A 22,203-nucleotide genomic window follows, 5' to 3' on the forward strand; every position below is an offset into this window, starting at 1 on the left:
AAGACAGATACATGTTTAGCTGTATTTTTTAAAATGGAGTGAGGCTATACATTTCTTTGATTTGCTTGTATGAATGTGATGTTTACCAAATAATATTTACTAAATGTGACATTGCATCTGAGAGACAGTCATTTAAAAAAATAAAACCTGATAACTGTCAAAGGAATGAGCGTCTGTTGCAACGTCCAGCCAGATCCAAAACTGCATTACATAACTGGACAAGAGAAAAATAAACGTTGAGTGTTTTCAAGGCTTTCCAAACACAATCCACACGCATCAAGTTCAGTTTGAAAGGCACTTTGTTGTCACATCAACTTGAAAGACAAGAAAAAAGAACTACACAGATGGCCTTTGATTATGACGTATTGTCGCGCAGGTATGACGGCGCACGCGGAGGGATCCCAGCTTGTCAGAAACATGGTCAGAACGCTGGAAGCCTCTGAACAGTGTAGGTCTAACGTAAGCTCAGCCAGTCAGTAGGACAGAGAGACATTGAACTGTATAGACGTTTTGTTGGGAACATTTCCGAAAGCAAATGTTAAATTTGGGGTAGTGCCGTTAGCTAGGTTGTCTAGCGTTTCGGGGGCTAGCGTTCAGTTTACTCACTGGTGTTCTGCGGTGGAAATAGCCAAAAATGTCGTCTCCAAGTCCGGGTAAAAGGCGAATGGATACCGATGTGGTGAAACTGTATCCTTTCTGAACATAAACAACAGTATCTCAGTCGCTGCATATTCAAGTGTGTCCAGTTAAATGCTTGTATAATACGAGGAAACCGTGTTTGTTGATGTATCTTGTGTGTAATGCTAACCTTTAGATACAGAGCTCTCATTGTGAATGATTGGTGTTTTTGTGTAAACAACATTTTGCTAGCAAAGCCAAGTGTTAGCTATTCCTGTCCTGCGAGCCTTCCTTTGCTCATCGGGACAGCTCTGCTAGCTAATCACGTCGGTCCCGTGTCCTTTCAGCCGTTTTCCAACAAAAGTATTTTTGTGACGTTGACGTTAGCTGACTAGCTTGTAGTCTTTATTTGAAAATGTACTGCAACACCCGAAAAAAACTCGTTTCACACAATGTCTCTTATCTCGCTCCAACACCTATAGATTTGGCAGCGGTTGGTTTTATTAGAAAAAGACATAATGTTAGTTGAGTTTCTTTATCCAGCCTGTTGTTTGTCAAGGGAGTCAAGTCAAACTGTCCGTTTACACGCTGATACAGGAGCTTGTTTACATAACGTAAGGCTAACGTCACCTGAAAATGCTGCTGTCTTTTGTTCTGCTTTTGTAAAGATATCAGCTCTTTTGAAGCTCGTATATAAATCTAGGCCCAGTGTGCTTTGGTTTGTAACCTTACTTGGGGTTTTTGGCAATGTTGTTATTTTATCAGCCACTTGAAATGTTACCTTGTGACGCTGCTGAACTGGCTTGTTGGTCTGCTGGTTAATTTCAACATCAAAATGGCCACCTGATCTGTGTTTCTCACTGTACTAAAGTGCCTGCAGGGAAACATGTGGAAGGTCAACTTACATCAGTTTATAGTGGTTATAATTTGTTGTGTTATGAGTATTGGAAGTGGTTATGAGTTTGTGAAGTGGCACAGCAGGTGTCATGAGTCTGCAATCGATTTTCACTGTGAAATGCTTGAACTTTTAGACAACATCTACTCTGCTCTTGTTGTCACCTCTTTTATGCTTAAACTGTACGTTATTTGTCCAGGGCTGACTAGGAGACTCTAAAAATAAACCAGAATGACATATTTCCATTCCACACAGTGTTTCAAAGGAACAGTATGAACAGGTATTTTTGTTTTTGTCCCAGCACAGTGAAAGCCAGCTTAATGATTGGGTAGTCTGTTACTAGCCGGAAACCACTAGAGGGAGGGCCTAAGAACAGCTGATGGGATGGCAATAAAGCTTTTAGTCAAATATGGGGCTCAAACTGAGCAGGTCAAAAGAAACCAAATGTGTGGAGATGATTGCCTTAGTGGGCCTACCAAGTAGTTTTATCTTTTAAGTTTTTGAGACAGTATTCAAAGTTATTTTAACTCTGAGACATAACCTATCTGCCTTATGCAACACATTATGCATTTCATACTACATCCTGCCTCATACCGCCACAGTAAAGTGAGGTATATAACTGCATGTGGCTTCAATATGTGATTACACGTCAACACAAAGAGGCTGCAGCTAGTTCTATTAAATCAAAAATTTCCTTGTTGTTTTGGCCTGCTGCCTGAGGCAATTTGGTACATATGCTAACTAACAACAGTGCTTGTTTGAGCAAGTTTCTTTCCCCCCCTCCCCCCACACACACATGCACTGAACTTTGCTGATGTGTAGGCTATATGAACCACCGGTGCTGAAACAGACAGAGCAACAGCCTTTCAGAACTGTAGCAGACTCATTCACTCGCAGAGCCTTGTAGTAGTTGAACCCCCCCCTCTCCTTCCTAAGCCGCTTGACTGACGGGCAAGAGCAGGTTTGCTGCATGCCACCTGCTCAATTCCATACAATGACTGGTGTGTTTTAGGATACTATGAGTTAGCAGTGGTCAGCAAGTGTCGGGAACAGCTACAGTCTGTCAAAGACCCTGCCCACTGTAGTGTTTAGAAGTAGGTATGCAAAGTTGAGATTTACTTGCTTATATATGGCTCATTGGTTCACTGCTGACTATGCTGGCTTGTTGGGCTGAAGTATGGACTGCTTCGGGCAACAGTTCCTTCCTTCTGTTTCTGTCCCCAGAGCAAAACTAGCTGTAACAACCTCCTCTCTGTGCTCCATATGCCTGTGTCTCCCTCTGCTGTAACCAAACCCTGAAACTCACACTGCCTTTTAGACAGGAGCAGCTTCTTTCTCATGTGCTGACACTGTGAGCCCTCACGCATTAATTTGCCGTGGCCACTGGAGAGCTGAGAATCTGGAGCGGAGACCATTAGGGGATTCATGAAAATGAATGTCAGAATGACCTCAGCATGTACTTGAATGGCAGCCTGCTTTAGGAACTAATATAAGTCCTGTGTTTGCATTACTATGGTGATTGTTGTAGTCTGAACTCTTTTTGAAAAAAATGATAGTGGAAATGGAAAAAAAGTTGGTTTCCACCAACTTTACTCCGTTTTTTCTGAATTCCCTTAATCCTTCACCCCTCTCTGCCCCTGCAAACGTACAGCTTCGAATGGCTAGGGACAACTTATTTTCTGTCCAATATTTGCCAGGCTGTATTCCTGGCTAAAACCTTAAATTAGAGTTATTCTCTAGTGACCTGCATATTCTCTGAATTCACTCTCACTGTTGGACACGATGCTTTCTTTTGTGAGCGTGCTGCTCTTGAAAAAGAGTCTTATTAGACGGTGTCATTCGAAAGAGCTTTACGTTCAGCCTATTGTGTGGGGTTGACTGCACAAACTGTGTAGGTAGTTGTGCTATTATTTGTATGTATTCATCATTGGCCTACTCTCTTTACACATTCTCTCAAGCTGTAAGCTGCTGGAATTTGAGCACAGGTAGATTACAAAGGACTAAGCCTATTGTGAATGCTAACACAAGCCCTTATGGTCTCTGGCCTGTGGATGCTAATACAGTGAGTGGAACAAAAATGCAATATATAGAGTTATCTGTACATTTTACACAATCAACATGAGGGATGTTTATTTGCACATTTGTTTGATTTTGCTGCAGTTACATAGTTCATTGATCAAGATTTCAGGTAAGCAGTCTGTCAACTCTGTGTTTTATGTCTTTGAATTTTAATAAGCTAATGCATGTACATACATAAGATGAAGGAAAAGTAAAGCAACCTATAAAACTGCACTTCTTAGTGTCTGTTCGTCTGAACAGCGTCTTAGGTTTGGAAATTAGAGTTGTGTATTTCTTTATAGATGAAAGTCTCTCACAGTGCGGCTCGTAGTTCTGTGAAGCATGGCCTCCAGTCAATTGTATCCAAGACTGTGACGAGTTGTTGCGAGGGGTGTTGCATGCTTCATCAGGCCCAGTATCATTACGATACCCGGCATTTATACCAGTGTGTGTGTGTATATATGGTCTTTGTCTTTTAACCCAAAACAGAATTATCAGATGATTTAAGCACGCCATGTGTCATGTTTGTGCTTCTGTCTTTCACAATTCAAGGTGAGTTTACATTTTCAAGCTGTTAATTCCTCAGGATTTCTTTTCATCATGAATTGACTGTTGAGACAGCTCTTGGCTTTCAGTAATCCCGATTCATTCAGTTGTCCACGATCAGGGTTAGCTTGTTGGGGCAGTATCTGCCACATCACTGCCTTTTTTTTCCTTTCTTTTTTTTCATTTAAACCTTTTCCCACCCCCTTCATCAACACATCCCTCTCCCCTCCCTGAGTGGAATACCAAACCATCTCTCCTCTCTGCTTGGTGTTTCAGCCCCATTGTACCGTTGTAAGATGACATCCGGATAGCATAAGCAGCAAAGTCTTTTGTGTTTTAGCCGTTTACAGGAGCCCCTCAGACGTCCACCTCCTGCTGCTGTGTCAGATCATGTCATACAGTCGCCAGCAGCAAATCTGCACCAGACGCTATAACGCAAAACTAAAACAATTACATGCACTTTAATATAGGGAAGGAACTAGGCCTTTTTTGCCTGTTTCTGTCCGAGAGATTAAAGGAATTGATAGCAGCAGGGTTTCTCTGCCATTTTTCTCAATGTTAATATTTAACCCATAGTAAGAAGCTCAAACGCTGACCCAGACAACGTTGGGAAAACCTATCCAGTGTACACAATTGACCAGTAATGGTATGGAATTACAAAGTCTGAACAGAGATATTTATAATATTTTCATGTCCTCGGCATGCTAAATATATAATGCCGAAATTCAAATGGTTTTGTTTTATATACAGTCAAATACAGTGTATGCCTTAAGATTTATATTTTGTGGTTTTTGGGCTGTGTGCTTGTGGAGAGTCATGAAAGGAATGTAATTAGTGGAAAAATGTTTTTCTTCTCCAACCAAGTTATGTGATATAAAAAAAGCTTTGGCATACAGTGATTCATGTAGATGTTATGTGCGTCTTCATATCTTACCAGTGTCGAGTCCAAGTTGCTGTTGTGAGATGCGTTTTTCTTAATGTTATCTTCTTAAGACTAAATGTTTAAAACGGCACAGTTTCTTCTTGTGCTTAAAAATGTGTTACTTCATCTAGACCCAAGGGAAGTCCTGCGCCTCCTGCTTTTAATTTCTCCATGACTGAGCATAATGTAACTTAGTAAATGGTAGATGAGGCCCCCCTCTAGTCATGGGGTACCCCACCTTGATTGGCAGTCCTGTTCTGGGTGCAAGGCATCTCTGACGGTATGAGATTTGAGGCCCTTACTGTTAATCCCAGAGTACAAATAGCGAGGCTTCCTGCATGCATGGCTGAGTTCCCTTACAAAAACAGATGGACTGAAGTTCCTCTCTTTGTTTTGCATGATATTTTTTTCTGGCACCTGGGAGTTCAGCCTGCTTTGGCTGCTGACATCCACTGCTGCTTTCATGTGGAAAATCGAGTGACAACAGCACGTTTGGTCTTATGGGCCAGTGACACTGAATCCAGTTGTCTAAAGATGTTGACTTAAAGTCGTAGGCTAAAATATCATACACATATGAGCCTTATCAAGTGTACTCTACACTAGCCACACCCTTTACTTTACTATATCTGGTTTTTACACCTCTCTCTCTCTCTCATGTGTGTCAAGTTGATAAAATTAGCTTTGTATCTTTCTTACACACAGATGCTGAAATTCTGGGAAGTTTCCTCTGCATGGCACTGTTGAAATTTGATGTTTTCTTTGTCTTCACAACTCACAGTGGATCTTGTCTTTTAGATTTAGATCATTAGACAGATGCCTCAGATCCAGGTCATTGTTCCACCTGGCTCAGATTTTGATCATTAATGGTCATTTCATTTGTGTGTACATGCACGACTCAAGCACATGCATACACACAGACACTCTGCCATTGCTGCAAATGGGCTGTTGATTTAGTGAGGGGCTGAGAGCAGACGCAGCTGAAGGATTCACATTTGATTGCAGTGGGTGGGCTCTCATCCCTCGCCAGTGAAGACAAAGAACTTCGCCTGAGCAGTACTGTGCTGGCCCAGCTCTCATGCAGCGAGGTAGCCGTCAGCTAAGCACAGTGTCTTGAGGCCTGTATCTAATGGAAACCAAATTTGCATTGATTATGGTATTTGTATTAACTGCTTAGCATTGTATGGTAGTTTTTATTGCATTCTTTTTTGTGGGTGCTTTTAAAAAGTTGGCCTTTATTGTGTTTTGCTGCATTTGCATTATGCAAATGATGATGGTCAAAGACTGCTTTTAGAATTTCCAAGACGTGTGCTGTATTGCTTGTCAGAAAGGTTCATCCAAAGGTGTTTTGGCCTCAGGGGTGAGCTGAGTAAATATACACTTGTTGCAATTCAATTTAGCAGATTTTGTTTTTTGGTTAGGGTTAAATATATAAAATATAAATATAAAACAAAATGTGATGTAGATGTTGACTTAGATTTTCTTTTCAAAGCAGAAATTAAACAGGTGTTCATTTGCCATAATTTTCTTCACTCAACAGCTACCAGACAATTTACATGTGGATTTCAGTGAGTCAGCCATTTGGGGCCGTACGTCTATTGATATGTAAAACCTGCTGGGATTTTTTTTTCTTTTGCACAGGCTGCACATGCTGGCACCAAGTGGCCCATCAGTATTCAAACACTTGAGTGCTTCTAGAACAGACCGTGTAAACCAGCCGTTGCATTATAGTGACATGATGTTGCAAGGGTATTAAACATTTTAAACTGATGTTAGTGCAGTACAGGATATTCTTCTTTGTTGTTTTATAAAGTAGCTTTCTGTCCAAAAACGTCCTGATTTTTGCAAGTGTGCTTGTGGACCTTGTAGTCATCTAACTATATTGTTTTTTACAATGTCTCCTCCTCACATAGTTCTGCTCAAATCTCTCTGTAAATCAGTACTTTTCGAGCCCACTCTTTGAAGGAATAATCATTCACTGTGTCTAATTCTTCTGCTTTGATTCCACATAGAACTATCACGTGTTAAATCTGTTTACAAGTACAGTATGTTGTAGTACAAGCCGTTAAGACCCCTCTAGCTCTGTTGACTTGCTCAGGTTGTCATAGTTGGATCTCTTAGAGCAGCTGGAATGACTCCAGTGCTGTTCCTATCATTACACCTGTAATGAAAGGTGTACATCTTTTCTTTTATCAAAGCCTGCAAGTTGTAGCATGAGTCTACTTCATAGTTGTGTACTATCAACATGTATAAAGATATAACATGTAACATTTCTGCATGAATATATGTAAAGAACAATGAGCTTTAATGTTATATATTTTCTTGAATTTTGTACTTACATGAGTCAAGATTTCTCCAACACTCTTTAAATCCATGTAAATAATTTCTATTAATTCAGCTCTTAATGACATCATGTGCTTTAACCTGTCCCATGAAACATCAGGTTGAGGAATGAAGTGTTCAATGCTACTAGTTAGCCAGTGCGATGTCTTTTGTTTTTCATTTGATTTGTTTATTTAATAAGTCACATCTATTCATTGCTGCACGCTCTGCCGTGCTCCCCCCAAATATGCAAACGCTCGGGGGAACCAAATGAGACAACAGTGCCCGTGATTCCATGCTGCTTTGGGATGTCATCAAACTTGGCCTTTTGTTATTGTTTTTACTGAGAGACCTTAGTGTTAGACATGTGCATTTAACACATTATTACCTCCAGTACCTCTGTTCTGTCATGACAAAGCCCACGGGCTGTGCATCACTGGTAAAGTGGGCCATTCTTCAACTGGAAGGTCATGTGTTTGATTCCCGGCTCCGTTAATCTACTTACCAATGGAGACCCTTAACCCCTAGTTGCACCTGACAACTGTGGCAGCAGTGTATGATTGATGTGTACAAGAAAACGTGCTGCATGTAGATGTGCTATATGTGTAGATGCTGTGTAAGAGACGGGTGAATGGCAAACGGTAGTGTAAAGCAGCTTTGATTGGTGATCGAGAAGAGAGAAGTGCTAGATAAATACAGACCATTTACCATTCTTTACCATATCTTGTACTATGTGCAAAGTGGCACCTACTCTACTCTTACAGTGCAGTTAATTGTGTTGTCATTTTTCCTTCCAGTTTCTATTTTTTCTAAGGAGCAAATGAAATTCACTTGTGTGCATTCGAGCACCCATGGGTGTGAACATTTGTATTGAGCCATCTGCAGGCTGGCTGAACTGGAGATTTAGTTTTTTTTGTCTCTTCATTTTTTGGTCTTCATCCCCCTTGAAGCCCACAATATAATGACAGGATTATCTGTTTACAGAGTCATTGAGTTGGTGTTTTCAAGGAGCTGAAATCATCCAGTAAGGCACCACATCTTCATTAACATTAAGTAGAGTTTGACTTGATTGGGAATAAAAGGAAGCAAACAGATGGGTGAGAGTTGACCTTCGTGTGAGAGGAAAAAAGCAAAGAAGAGGGTCAGCGAGGTTGACTGGTAACGGCTGCAGAGGAACCGGTGTTTGTTTGGTGGTGAGCTGATTAAATCACACTCTCACAGCAACACCCCTGCCTGTCACTCACCCTGCCTGCTATGGCAGGCTGGTTGCTGTGCTACACGAGCTGCCTCTGTTTTCAGGCTGCGGAGTGTTGTTGAGGTCACACAATAATCCTGCTTGGCTCAGTGCTTTGCACTAATACATAGAAAGTTGAATTGAGAAACACAAATACATTTTCAAACAAGGCTAGAATGCAGTTAAAGATAAAGGTTTGTGCTGGTAGAGAATACAGATGAGCAAAAACAAACCATACAAACAATAAGCATAAAAAAATTAATCTTCCTCTGGCAGTCTTTCATTAAGGCCCCATATCAGCAAGTGGGCACAGAGCCTGTTTTAGAAGGAAGACGAAGGCACTGCTTTGTTGTTTTGTTGGTATCAACTTTGTTTAAGCTCGACAAAGCTTTTTTCTTTTGTGCCGAGTGCAAAATGTAGCTTGCTGACTTAAAAGTGACCATTCTTTCTTAATCATATGTGGGTAATAATGAATATTAGCCTTTGCATTTTATTTGATACGGTATGATTGTGTATTGTCTGTCGTTGGAGGAAGCCTCCCCATTGTTAACACCCCCGAGGACTGCTGCTATATTTCCTGTCTTTCATCTGTAAGGCCTTTGATTGTACATTTGCTGTTGCAATCTCTTTGTAAAGAGGTGAAATGAAAGAGACATTGCTGCCTCTGAGTACCTCCTATCTGAACAAAGCTGTGGCCAAATACACGTTAGTTGCCATTTAAAAAAACAAAAAACTTATTTGACAGTAGCATAATCCAGTCCATGTGCACTGAAATTCATCCTTATAATTATCATTTCATTTCTTTAAGCCAACGCAACCAAAACAAAGACTGTTGTTGTCAGTATTAAGCAGTAAACTGCATACCTACACTATACACTATAGATGGTGCTTACCAGTGGCAGGATGTGGCATAAAAATCCGCCTCACCTCTATTATTAGCTGTTAAATATCATCAGGGTATTTATAATGTGAAATATTATATGTACAAAATGGATGGGATAGACCGACATCTGACGGATGTAGCATACATTACCTGGAAATGTGGATCAACTTAAGCCATTCTAATCAAATCCAGACCCTGGGTTTGCCCGTTGTCTGTCTGTGCTGTGCACTCAGGCAAAACTGTCATCGTTTGTCTGCAGTCCACAGCAGTGATGTCATTCACGTTCACAGATCTGCCTGCAAGGCTTGATTGACATTTACTCTTTTCGTTTATTATCTCTGCATCACTTTCTCTTTGCCTCTCCTCTGGCATCACTCTTGGTCACATTTCTTTTTCTCACTTAATTCCCCAACAGCTCTCCTTATCTTCCTCTCTTTTCTCCCCCTGTTGCATCCTTTTTTGTTGGTTGAACTTATGCTACTCTCTTTTCTTTTTTTTTTACATTGCGTCACCCTGCTGGCATTTGGGAGGTATTGGCATCATTGAAGCAGAAATCTTAGCTTTGTTTTCTTAGTCTGAAACACAAACACTGCTTCTTCTGTCCATTCTTAAATTCTACATAGTTTCCCTCATGTTTCTCTCGCTGATCTTTTAGACAGTGCGTCCTTTTCAACAGATCCAACAGTGCCATGAGAGAAATGTCCAAGTGTCGCTGACAGAGTGACAGAGCGCTGTTTATGATTCTCCATCATGTTTGTTTTCCATATTTAGACACTTGGTTAGGGTGGGATATTTTGATCTTGGGTCACACAGGGATAGTGGCCTGAACGGACCAGAATGAAAACAAGACATGTCTAGACCACAACTGTAAATGCTATTTACTGCATATTTTTACACTTGACCATTTTATTATCCTTTATAAAGTTCAAAATCAGCATCGCGTTGACCTTGAATACACTTTTTCACGTTTTCAACAGCGTGAACGTTTGTCCACAGTCCGATTTGTCTCTATGAATCAGATTTTATATATATATATATATATATATATATATATATATATATATATATATATATATATATATATATGTGCGTGTGTAAGGATATTGACCCGGTACAATCTACAGATTATGACTTATCTTTACTAATCCATGGTTGGTTGGGGGGCGGGTGCTGAACAGACAGTTGTGTTGGGAATGCAGAACATTTAAATGCTTGTCATTTGGTAGTGAAACTGAATCGTGACTGGGTTACAATTAGTGTATTATATGGGTCGTGAGTCAAATCCTGTTTAGAAAGACATGGGCACCAACAGATTTGTTGTTTTAGCAATGCTATAATGACCATACAGTGCAATTATGTCTCAAAACTGTAAAGTATTTAGTGTGACCTACCCTGACAGTTGAACAATAGCATGACCCTGGATGTCTTAGAGCTGGAGTGGAATCCCTAATTAATGCCAATGGTATAATCTATGTTTGTCCTACTATTTCATGTCGAAAATGGTCTGCTGTAAAGTTTATTTGTTGCTTGAGCATTTCATACATGTTGTGTGAGTTAAGCTAATTGACATGTATATAAAATAATGTTTAAGCCCAACTTTCAGTGGCATTATTACAACCCAAATCACAGAAATTGACTGACAGAAAAACACAACTGTTTATACTTATTTTCAAATCCATAATATGCACCATATTAGTGCAGTGGCTGATGTTTGTCAATTCAGGTGACCTGAAATCTACACACAGCAGAACATACATTTAGACACGGCAAATGTAAATGTCCCTGTTGTCTTCCTTTCTGCCGTTGAGTTAAAACCAGTTTGCCCTTCCTTGATGGAGTGTGTGTGTGTGTCATGTCACATTCATTTAAGAACCCCAAAACAAACAAGTGAGATTTATAGCGTATATATAGTATGCACTGTATGTCCGGCCAATCCAGTTCATTTTGTCTGTCATCTTTTGTCATCGCTCACTCTGCGTGTGTGAATTTACAAGCTCTCCTTGGGAGCTGTTCTCATAGACTCGCCAAACTCCTTTAGCGCCAGTGGTAACCAGTGAGACTTGTAGTTGTTTACTAGGTGAGATTAAGAGGGAGTGCTGCTGGGAGCCTTGGGTGTATCTCTGTATGAAAACACTGTGACATGATCTCATAGAGAATGGCAATGCTCCCGTCGAAATAAATCGACTTTGGTTCAGAAACCGATGACACAATGAATGAGCTGCAGGTTTTGTGAGGAAGCCCAGTGTTCTTTGACTGTGTGTGTGATGTGGAGTTGTCGGATGAAAGCAGAGTGTGTGTGTGTGTGTGTGTGTGTGTGTGTGTGTGTGTGTGTGTAGGTTGTATTTGCATCATTATCAAAGTATTGCAGTATGTGGCAAGTCGGTTGTTGCAATGAGCTACATCCTTTCCCTAACTCTTTAAGACACTGCCTGCTTGTTATTGTGGTAAAAGTTAAGTTCTGCATACCTCTACTCAACCCTTTTTAATGGTTAAAAGGGGTTCCACTTCCATAACATAACACACACAGGTCTATACCATCCCCCCTCTCTGCATAGCTGGTTAGACTTGCATTAACTCCACACCAGTGGTTTCACTAGTGGTTTGGTGCAGTTTTAGATTTGTGTGAGCTGCATAAAGTAAACATAATGCACGTAGTCCGACAAGAAATGATGTTGCTTCAGATCCACATTGCACTGGTGGTGGTAGTGGTTGTTCGTGCTGCTTTACTTATTGAATCAAAGAGTCACAGTCAGGCTTCTCCAACATAAGCCAGTACAGACAGGTTCCTCTTCTGTCTGACAATGACACATTTCCTTGCTGAAGCCAGGGATTCAGTCTCTTGCAGACTCGACCAGAGCTTAAAATACCCTCAAGTTTGATTTAACCCTTTGGGGGTCAGTGCTGTAGCTAATGGGATACACACTCAATCTGGATTGTCAAGCCATCTGCTACTGCGTGGCAGAGAAAAGTGTTTTTTCTCCCCCCCTTATCTCTGTCTTTAATGTGATGTGTTCTGTCAGCCTTTAACTCTTTCCTCTCTGTGAGATCATTTCCCCTCTTTCTTTTACATAGTTTGTAGTTTATTTTCTCCTCAGATGAACTTTATTCACTGTGCTACTTCCCTCTGCTCTCTTGAAAGGGAAATAATTTTCCTGTAAACGGTTTGTGTTCAGACTGGGGACCGTGGTTGGTTATTATTTTAATTACGTCCATAGAGGAAAACAGTGGATGATTACTTCCTCTGTTAACTATAAACCCTCTGGTGGATGAATGCAGTTTTCCTATAGCTCCGCCTTTAAATTTGTGCATTAGATGTTTATGTTTTAGTCACTTAGGCCCTGTTCAAACCTGGGATTAACATCCACACTCAGTGATCCTATCGTGGCTAGGTCATGTTGACTAGGACTGTTCACACCTGGAATTAAAATGCATCCTGAATGTGACCACATGATCAGATCAGCCTGTTTGTCTAGGTTGATTTGTGTGTGTGTGTGTGTGTGTGTGTGTGTGTGTGTGTGTGCGCGCACAAGTAGTAGAAGAGGGGAGAGAAATGAGCTTGATTTGATCAAATCTCTCATTGTGCTGAATTTAAAGTTTTGGCCACTGGTGAGCAGATTTTATATTGCGGTGGTGGCTGAAGATAAATGAATTTATGCGGGCTGCTTAGTGTCATAATCGTGAATCTACGACATCAGCTGAGAAGGCGGTCTCTAATCTATTCCGAGGACAGGCTGCATTCATGCAGCTCAGGAATGTGCATAAATGCGTCTGCGAACCACCTCCCAATGTGGTTTCTGTGATCAGATCTGAGGATTAGGACCTTTTCCGCTCAGACCTGTACTTGGCGTGATCTGGCCGTGAGCAGATCACTGAGGATAGATGTTTATACTTGGTCTGATTGGGGTCCGACTTGTTGACTTTCCATAAATAATGGTAACTGTATCCAACCACAAACAAGCGCTGCACACTGACATTATAGGTAGATATTGTGCTTAGTAAATTGATTCGATATTTAGGATTGGTAACATCCGATACTGCTCAAAACAACCTGATCAGATATTGGCAAAAGGACACTGTCGAATGAACTGATATTGGTATCAGAAGATAATCAAGGCTATGATTTTATATTTGTCTCAAAAGTTTCATTGAATCATTCCTATACAGCTGTCATTTTACAACAAAGTCAAGGCAGGGAGCCGTTGTTTGCCAGGTTTGTTACCAGCATGTGTGGAAACAGTTTACTGCTGCAACGTAAAACCTTCTGTGCTTGGTTTTATCCAGCAGGACTTGTGTTTTATGTCCAGTGGTGCTGTTAGAAAGTGACAGGTGGGAGGAGGCCTGTGTGCTTCATAAAGATGGCTCAATATGCTCAACTGGCCAACTTAAGTGTGTTTGTGTGCTTGCGATTCCGAAACACAAATCATGCATTGATTTGTGTTTACTGTCAGAAGCTGTCGTTTCACTCATTAGTCCTCGTAAGTCTGTGCGGTATGGAAGAATGATGTTTGGGTAGAGGAGAGGTGAAAAGGTCACACAGCTAATGTCTTTCCTGTAACAAAACATCACCAGGAGAAGAAAAAAAAAGAAGCTGCAGCTGAATTAACAATCTAGAGAGGACATATTGTCAGCGAGTGACCCTGGATACTATTCAAGCGCTCTTCATCATTGTGGCGGCACAGGTTGAGTACTTGTTTATGTGCACGCGCTTGGTCACATGAAACTTTCCCCTCCTTAACGACATTTACAGCATCGAGAGCAAGCATGAAGTCACCATCCTCAGCGGACTCAATGAATTTGTAGTCAAGTTTTTCGGACCACAAGGAAGTAAGTGTTTGTCTATTCTGATTTCAGCTAAATGTTGTTGTTTTTTTGTTTTTTTTTTACCAACACATTGAACAAGCTACAGTATATCCTCCTTGGACTCAAATGAGTCCCAGATGTCTGTGTTCTTGGCTGGTTTTTCATCCAAGAAAAAAAAAAAGTGTTTGTGTGTACTCCACTTAAGAATCTTCACTGTTCTTTGATAAACCCTCCCTCCTTTTTTTTTTGCTCAGACATGTTACATTGTCTGTTGTTCTCCTGGTTGGAAAAGCTGTTCTTTCCAGCAAGCCAGGACTGAAACCAGGCCTGAGGGCCCCTAAGTGTGAAGCAGAGAGGAGACAGTCTTGAGGGGAATTATGACAAGAGCGCTTTTGGCATCAAATGCTTTGGCATCATCTGTCACACTCAAAACCACTGTCACTTTTACACCAATAAATAGAGGAAGTGGGTGATCTACGATTCCTCAAAACTATGCCGAATAAGATGATACTGGTGTCAGTATGCGCAGGATTACTGCCATTTATCCTCAGTCACTGTGTTTGCACTTCATCTACATGCTCTGCTCAGTTTCAGTCGGGCACATGAGGGTCCTGTTACACACAGCTATTCTGGGACAACACCGCACACTCAAACACAATCTAATTCTCCATTCTCTTTGATGTCGGTGCATTTTGTGAAGTGATTTGGAAGTGAAGATTTCTCTCGGGTGCAAATATATTCATGGAATGAAATGAAGTGGCAGAGGGAGAGGAAGAGAGAGAGAGAGAGTGGAGGCATGTATAACTCATTTCTCAAGCAGCTCTCCCCCTCTGTTGTTTTTTGAGTAAAGGAGAAAAGAGTGTGAGAGAGTATGGGTTTAACTCCGCTCCAGTGTGCGGAGGATGGAATATGAGGCTCAGTGGATTGTCAAGTCATGTTCTCTCTTCTCTGTGTCCCCTCGTCATGTGCAGCACCATATGAGGGAGGCGTGTGGAAGGTGCGAGTAGATCTTCCAGACAAATACCCTTTTAAATCACCATCAATAGGTAGGAAATCTAGTGTCATATTATTATATTATTATTATCATTACTGAGCGTTGTTATTTCTTATTTACCTCCTTTTTATGCAGTTCTCATCCCTGCTTCTTTCTTTCTTCTTTCAGGATTCATGAACAAGATTTTTCATCCCAACATTGATGAAGCGTAAGTTGAATTACTTTGTGTATTGAACCAAGTGGTTATCCTGTCATTTTAATATACAGTCTATCCTAATGTTTCCTGTGTTACTTTTTCCTATTTGGAAGTTTTAGAAAACAAAAGAAATTCTATGCTGTTACTTGATTATAAGCCACCAACTTTAGCACAGTCACGCAAATATCCAAATATCCAAAGCATTTTTGTTTCCCTGGGCAATCCATAAAGGTGGGTGGGTGTCTGTCTGTCAGGGCGGACAGGCTGAACCTGTGCCTCCTCCCTGAATGAGACTCTGACCTCACAAAGGCCAAGAATAATACTGTGTGTCAGTGGATATTATTGCATTGTACTTATCACCAGGAACAACATATACCAATCTTAACAGTTAAAGTATTCCAATGTTGTGTAAAGTGCAGTGTAACTGTAACGTGTGTGTGTGACCTGCTCCCCTCTGAAGTCACAGTGAGTTGGTGTTTTTTTTTGTCACTTGACTGGCCCCCACTGACCAGACTAGATGCTCATTGGCCCTTAGGTCATTTGAGTTTGAGACCCCTGGTGTGATATGTGTCAGGTTTCTATTATTTATTCTGTCCTCTTCAAGTCATAATACCCTGTATGTTATTGCAACTCAAAATGAGACAATAAATATATTTGGATCAGAAAATATGGATGTAAGCAGACCTTGTTGACCTTACCCGTCTTAACTCGTAACATTTCTTCTCGGTCTCCCAGGTCAGGGACGGTGTGCTTAGACGTCATTAACCAGACATGGACAGCCCTTTATGGTAAGTGACACCGCTGTGTATGTGTTTGTATTAAGTTTCCACACTGGCGTATCTGATTATGTGCGAGGACGCTTGAACCAGTGCCACCGAAGCCTCAAAGGTGACTGCTGTGGCCCCATGGCTACAGAGAAGTGGGCGCATTAGACACCGGCGCACAATTGGCCCTAATCTACTTAGCGAGGGGAGAAGTGAACTCTAATGAGGTAAACCCTCGCCCACCAAGGTCAGAGAACAGTCACCTTTGACAGGAGTGATTTACTGTCTGTCAGCTGTAAGAGACATGAACACAAACCCCCAATACTTAACTGTTCCTGTAACAGTGTCTCTCTCTTTCTGTGTGTGTGTGTGTGTGTGTGTGTTACCCACCTATCCTTGTGCCCTTCTCTCTACTATTGTCCTAAATGGCTTTTCAGTGATAATATCCCCAGCAGATGTATGAACTGGTAATGTAGAATAAAGTCAGATTCAGATGTTGTTTAAATTACTAACCAAGTGAGGTGTCTTTTAAAAAAACATCGACTATACTCACTTTTGTGATATTTAGTTTGAACTTGCTGCAGATTTTGTTCTGTGTTTAAAACCCAGCATTGTGTGCAATGAGGAGGGGGAACAAAAGCAACCGATTGAATGGCTTAAAACGTGATAATACCGAACAATGGACTGTAGGAAAAACTTGAACAGACCCAACACTGACACCTAGGAGATGAAACGAGAATTGCAGGTAGATTTCCTCTCAGGCTGCAGCTCTGAGTGAAAGCTCAGAGATTAGAGCGGGTCCAGCATTTGTCGTCGGCTCGTACATAAGACACAGGATGATGACGGACTGATGCGTGTGAATGGATTCTAATGTTCTTTTGATATCATGTCGTCCGTTTCTTCAGACCTGACCAACATCTTTGAGTCGTTCCTGCCGCAGCTGCTGGCTTACCCCAACCCCATCGACCCCTTAAATGGAGATGCAGCTGCCATGTACCTTCACCGGCCAGAGGAGTACAAGCAGAAAATCAAAGGTTCAGTCCAAAAAAGATCAATATCATCCCTCTGTGTTCTGTGGCCGGGGCCACACTTGGACGCGTGAGCAGTCGCACGTTAGCTGGCGGCAGTTTCTTTTGAGAATAAGATAAGATGTGCTTTTATTAAGGGGGAAATTCAGATTGACACAGCCGACAATAAAGTAATAGAAATTAGAGTTTCTCGATTAAATAGACAGTGAAAATGATTCCGTGTGTCCAGTGTGGCCCCAGCCTTCCATAACAACAACAAAAACACATCACGTTCAACATCCAACAGCTCTATTTTAATTTCCCATGCGGTTTCTGTTGAATGACCACCCTCTGTTTCTGTTTCTGTCGCCTCTCTCTCTGCAGAGTACATCCAGAAATATGCAACAGAGGAGGCTCTGAAGGAGCAAGAAGAGGGGGCAGGCGACTCTTCATCCGAAAGCTCCATGTCTGATTTCTCAGAAGACGAGGCCCAGGACATGGAGTTGTAGTGATAGGAGGGCTCCCCCACCTTCCCAACCCCTCCTTTAACCCCGCCCACCACCCCCAACCCCACAAAGACTATATTTGATTTCCTAACCATGAGAAAGCAGACTTATAATATTCATATTTAAACAAGTTGATTTTTTTATTATTATTATTATTATTATTATTATTATTACTAAAAACAAGGATTTTTATGGATATCTAGCCTTTGGTGTGTTTGACAGACACCCTCCCATTCTGTAGCCGCCCCCCGCCCCCTCCCCCGACAAAGACGTTACAAATGCTTTCACATTTCTCTCCCCGTTATCTCCGCATTTTTAAGGTGTGTTATATGACGTCATAGGCGGGGAAAAAAACTATAATGTCTGTACTCAAAATTTCACTTTTTAAAACATAGTTTGACCTGAATCCCGTTTTCCTCTCTTTTTTCTCCCCCACCTCTCCCCAACAATGCTAACTGGTTCTGACCATCACCGAGTTTACAGCTTTACAACGACAACCTGTAGACGAGACAGTATTTCTTTTGTTTTTGTTTAAGTTGCACAATCACACCTTCCGTAAAGATACAAAATGTGTAGTGCCAATATTATAAAAACACTGATACATCAGTACTAAAGGCTGCCTAAACATATCTCTTCTTTCTTTTCTTTTTTTTTTAGCGTATTGATTCAGACACGAGACCGTTAAATGCTTTTTGGACGCTACCTTGGCTGTTACCGAAGTTTTCGTTACGCTTATTGTTTATCAGCTGTCGCTGTGCAGAACAAAATAACTGCTTCACAAAGTCAGGACATGGGGAAACAAGTGAATTAAACCACATGGTGTGCGTGTGTTTGACAGTGTGGTGAATGGAAACACGCACACACACACACACTAGCTGCAAAAACTATGGACTCTTATGTGCACAAAGGCAATAAAAACATAAAAGGAGATTCTGGTCAGACTCACTCAGCATTGCTGGAACTGAAAGAAGACCAGAGCCACAGTTTCACGTTCAACGCAGCTCAAACAAATCGCCTATACCGACGTATACTCTGGCTTTTTTGTCCTCTATATATTCTTATTATTGGTCAAGAACAACTTTTCCAGGCAGAGAAATAATGTAGTTGTGTTGAATTTTAGGAAAACCAGCATTAAAATGTTTTAATTTAAGCGGAAAAAGCAACAATAACAAAAAACAAAATGTGTGATTTATTGAAGATCCAGGTTGGTGTAGTGTCAGTCCTCACATTCCACTGTTACCTGCACTCTGCTGCAGTGCATGCTCACCCCGTCATCACGGTCAGACCCGAGGTCTGTTCCCCCGACTGCATCGAGCAGTGTCTGCTTTCAAAATAAGAGCCAGACCTTTTGACCTTTTTAGGCTTCGAGCAGTGTTGCGTTAAGGGAGTGGATCTGTTGTTTAATTTCATTTCATTTCATATGTACAGATTTGGTTTATGATTGGGCTGAAAAAGAAGAAAAAACGTGTCATTCATTTGATGCATGTTTTGTTTTATTGTGGCGGGTGAAGAGATTGTATTGGTATCGCGCCGATTTTGAGTTTTTGACATTTCCCACCCGCTTTGATTTCTATTACACTTCACCTGTTGTCTTTTGAGTGTTTTACCTGTGGAGGCTAACGAGGCAGTCGTACTACCTAGAAAACCGTATCATGTATTGACTTAATTGTGGTAAGAAAATCTCAGTTTGTTTGTTTTTTTAGTGTCAGACTTGAGTCATGGTCTGGCGTTCACCGTCACAAACTGAGCCCAAAACTTATGTTTCAGCAAAAAAAAAAAAGCACATTGGGTTTTTTGTTTGTTTTTTTAACTCATCCCACTCTTTCTCTCTCTTTACTCCTCCACCTGTAATCTGTCCTGTCCCAAATTGTGATTTTCACATCTTAATGTTCACTCTGTTGCAGATTAGGGGAAATGACCCAAGGCTGAGAGGCGCTGGTGTCTTTGACCCGATGTAGGATTGTTAGACGTTATGGCTCAGGTTTGAAATACGTACAGTTTGGTTGTATCTTGGCTTTTTTAATTTTCTTTTCACTCCGGAAGGACGTGACTCATGCTTCATCTTTGTTGAATCCGTGTTTCTGACATGTCGGGATAGTTTAGTCTTTTTCTGGGTGGTGACTTCAACTAAAACAACATAACGCTATATGGCTGTATTACAGATAGAGTGTAGCTAGTTCTTCGGTATGCTTAAACCTGATAAAGCGCTCATGGCTCATCAGACCTTTAGTTAGTGTCTGTTGTGTGGTTGGTTATGTGTGAGATACTCCATAGATGTGCCTGCTTGTCCTCTTCCTGCAGATTCAGAGTTGTACAGATGAGTGTGAGGGATTTCAAACTAGTCAACACAGAAGAGCCAAAAAGAAACAGAAAATCTGCCCCAAATAATCACAATTCAAATATAGATTTTCACTTCCTTCATGTGTTTTCTCAGTGTTTTATTATTGGATGAATTTGCCCGGTTTAAACTGTAGGTTAATAATTGTTCTCATTCAGCCTGGCAAGGTTTTTTTTTCTTTTACCTCTTACAGACAGTCGACACGTTCACGGCAGTATGTTATAGAACGATGTGAATGTTTGACATGTCTTTTAAAGTGTGGTGAGATTGGTGATCCGCGTCCACTCGAACCGAACAAAACCTTTAAAAGCTGAGCGCAGATTCACACTTTCATAATAATTGGCTTGTGTTCTCTCTGTCTCTCTCTCTAAGCTGCCTGTAAATGTGTATTTATTCATTAAAGAAACTTCCTTTTTTTTTGTTTTTGTTTTTAGACTCGATCATGAAGTGCCACTGATGGAAGTTATGGTTCAGCTTAGACTTTACACTGATGACCATTTCCAATTTTTTTTTGTTTTTATGAATTCACTTTGGAATCCTTGTTTTACTTTACATTTGTGCAGTATTGTACTTTGAGTGCTGAAAATCCGGTTCTATCCGTGGTGAGAATAATAAAAAAAGAAAAGCACATTATTATGCAGTGGTGCAACAGGGAACTAGTCATATTTTGTCTTTTTCAAACAAGATTCCTGTTTTTGGGGGGTAAAATATTTGCATCTGCTGGGCAATAGACTGATGACAGACTCAGCTGCGGGCTGGTGTTGCTCTCGTTGAACAGGACAACGATCGGATCTCCTCTTTTAATCTCTTCACTTTTACTCACCGTCACTTTTGTGTTTTTCTTTCTTACGTCAAGAGCGAAGGGAAACGTTCACTTCCTATTGCAGCTTGAGTCCTAAATTATTTTTGGACAACGTCTTTCATTTTTACCTCTCCACGTCTTCTGCTGTAGCACAAACAAACGAGCGTACAGATTACACTCAGCTTAGATGTCACGTGACGGCACAGATGGAGACTCAAAATTCTGTAAAACTGTAAGACCTGCAGAAAAAAAAAAGGCCTTAGTCCTCCAGTTTGCACACCCACACACACACACAGACAGACACACACACACATACAATTACCAGGAAAGACCTGAGCTAAATGAATGCACTATCATTAATCCATAGACAGGACGTCCAGGGCCCGTTATCCATTTTTTTTATCAGCACAGCTGCAGAAAGCCAGCACCCTGATCCTGTGATATTACCTCCCCCACCCTCCCCCCCCCCACATGTGTTGACTGTGTCTACTCGTGCACTTGCATGCTTCTGGTGTGGAGTCGAGGCTCGATTGGTGCACATCTCCAATTCTGTCTTGTGCTTGTGTGGATTTGTGCCCCGCGCTGGCCTCTCGCTGCCATCGGGATGTGGCCGGCACGGCATGGAAAAGAAAAAAGAGAAAAAAAAAAAGGCAAATTGTTATTATTGATTATAAAAGATGTATTTGGTACCTAGTGTGTGATACTTGAGGATTTAAAAAGTTTAAAAAAGGTTTTTTTGGTTTTGTTTTTTTAAAGTCCATCCTTATTGGTCTTCTTTTCATTACCGTCTTTGCCCTCCTCTTCCTCTCTCTTTTCTTTTTTTGTTTCTTTGCATTGTGAAGTGGGCATGCTTGTCAAAAAAGACAACAATGCTCTCTATTAATAGGCTTATAACCTCATAAATAGTTGTGTATAAAATAAACTGTTATAACTTCTTTTTTAATAAAACATTCAATGTGTATTTAAACGGTGTCTAATGCTGATTCTCTGATGTGTCCTGAAATTTCCATGGTGTGTAAATCTTTAACTCTCGGATAACTGTCATTAATACAGTAACTTGTGTCTTTAATAACCTTTTTAAATTGTCAATTTTTAATACAAACTCTAGAGTCTAGATACACACAGAATTAAGACACATTTAACATTTATATAATCAGTAAATGTAATGAAAAACTCCACAAAAACAATGTATTTTTTCATATATCTGACATATTACTGTATTCCTTTCTATTTTCCAGCAGTCCATATTTATATTTACAGCATGTTTAATGTTTACTTCAATAGAGTTCTCTCTCTGACAGCAGAACTCTATGAATGACTG

The 22,203-nt window shown here is 40.8% G+C and overlaps 1 protein-coding gene across 1 annotated transcript; it reads left to right on the forward strand.

The window, feature by feature from the left end:
- Positions 1 to 404: 404 nt before the first annotated feature.
- Positions 405 to 21,165, forward strand: ube2h (ubiquitin-conjugating enzyme E2H (UBC8 homolog, yeast)). Its single transcript, XM_044021628.1, has 7 exons — positions 405 to 687; positions 14,223 to 14,299; positions 15,247 to 15,321; positions 15,438 to 15,477; positions 16,201 to 16,253; positions 17,135 to 17,263; positions 17,621 to 21,165. The coding sequence occupies exons 1-7, from the start codon at positions 635 to 637 to the stop codon at positions 17,743 to 17,745; spliced, it is 552 nt and encodes a 183-aa protein (XP_043877563.1). The 5' UTR covers positions 405 to 634; the 3' UTR covers positions 17,746 to 21,165.
- Positions 21,166 to 22,203: the final 1,038 nt, after the last annotated feature.

Source organism: Solea senegalensis, linkage group LG3, assembly GCF_019176455.1.
Source record: "Solea senegalensis isolate Sse05_10M linkage group LG3, IFAPA_SoseM_1, whole genome shotgun sequence".
In the NCBI taxonomy this organism is placed as follows: Eukaryota; Metazoa; Chordata; class Actinopteri; order Pleuronectiformes; family Soleidae; genus Solea; species Solea senegalensis.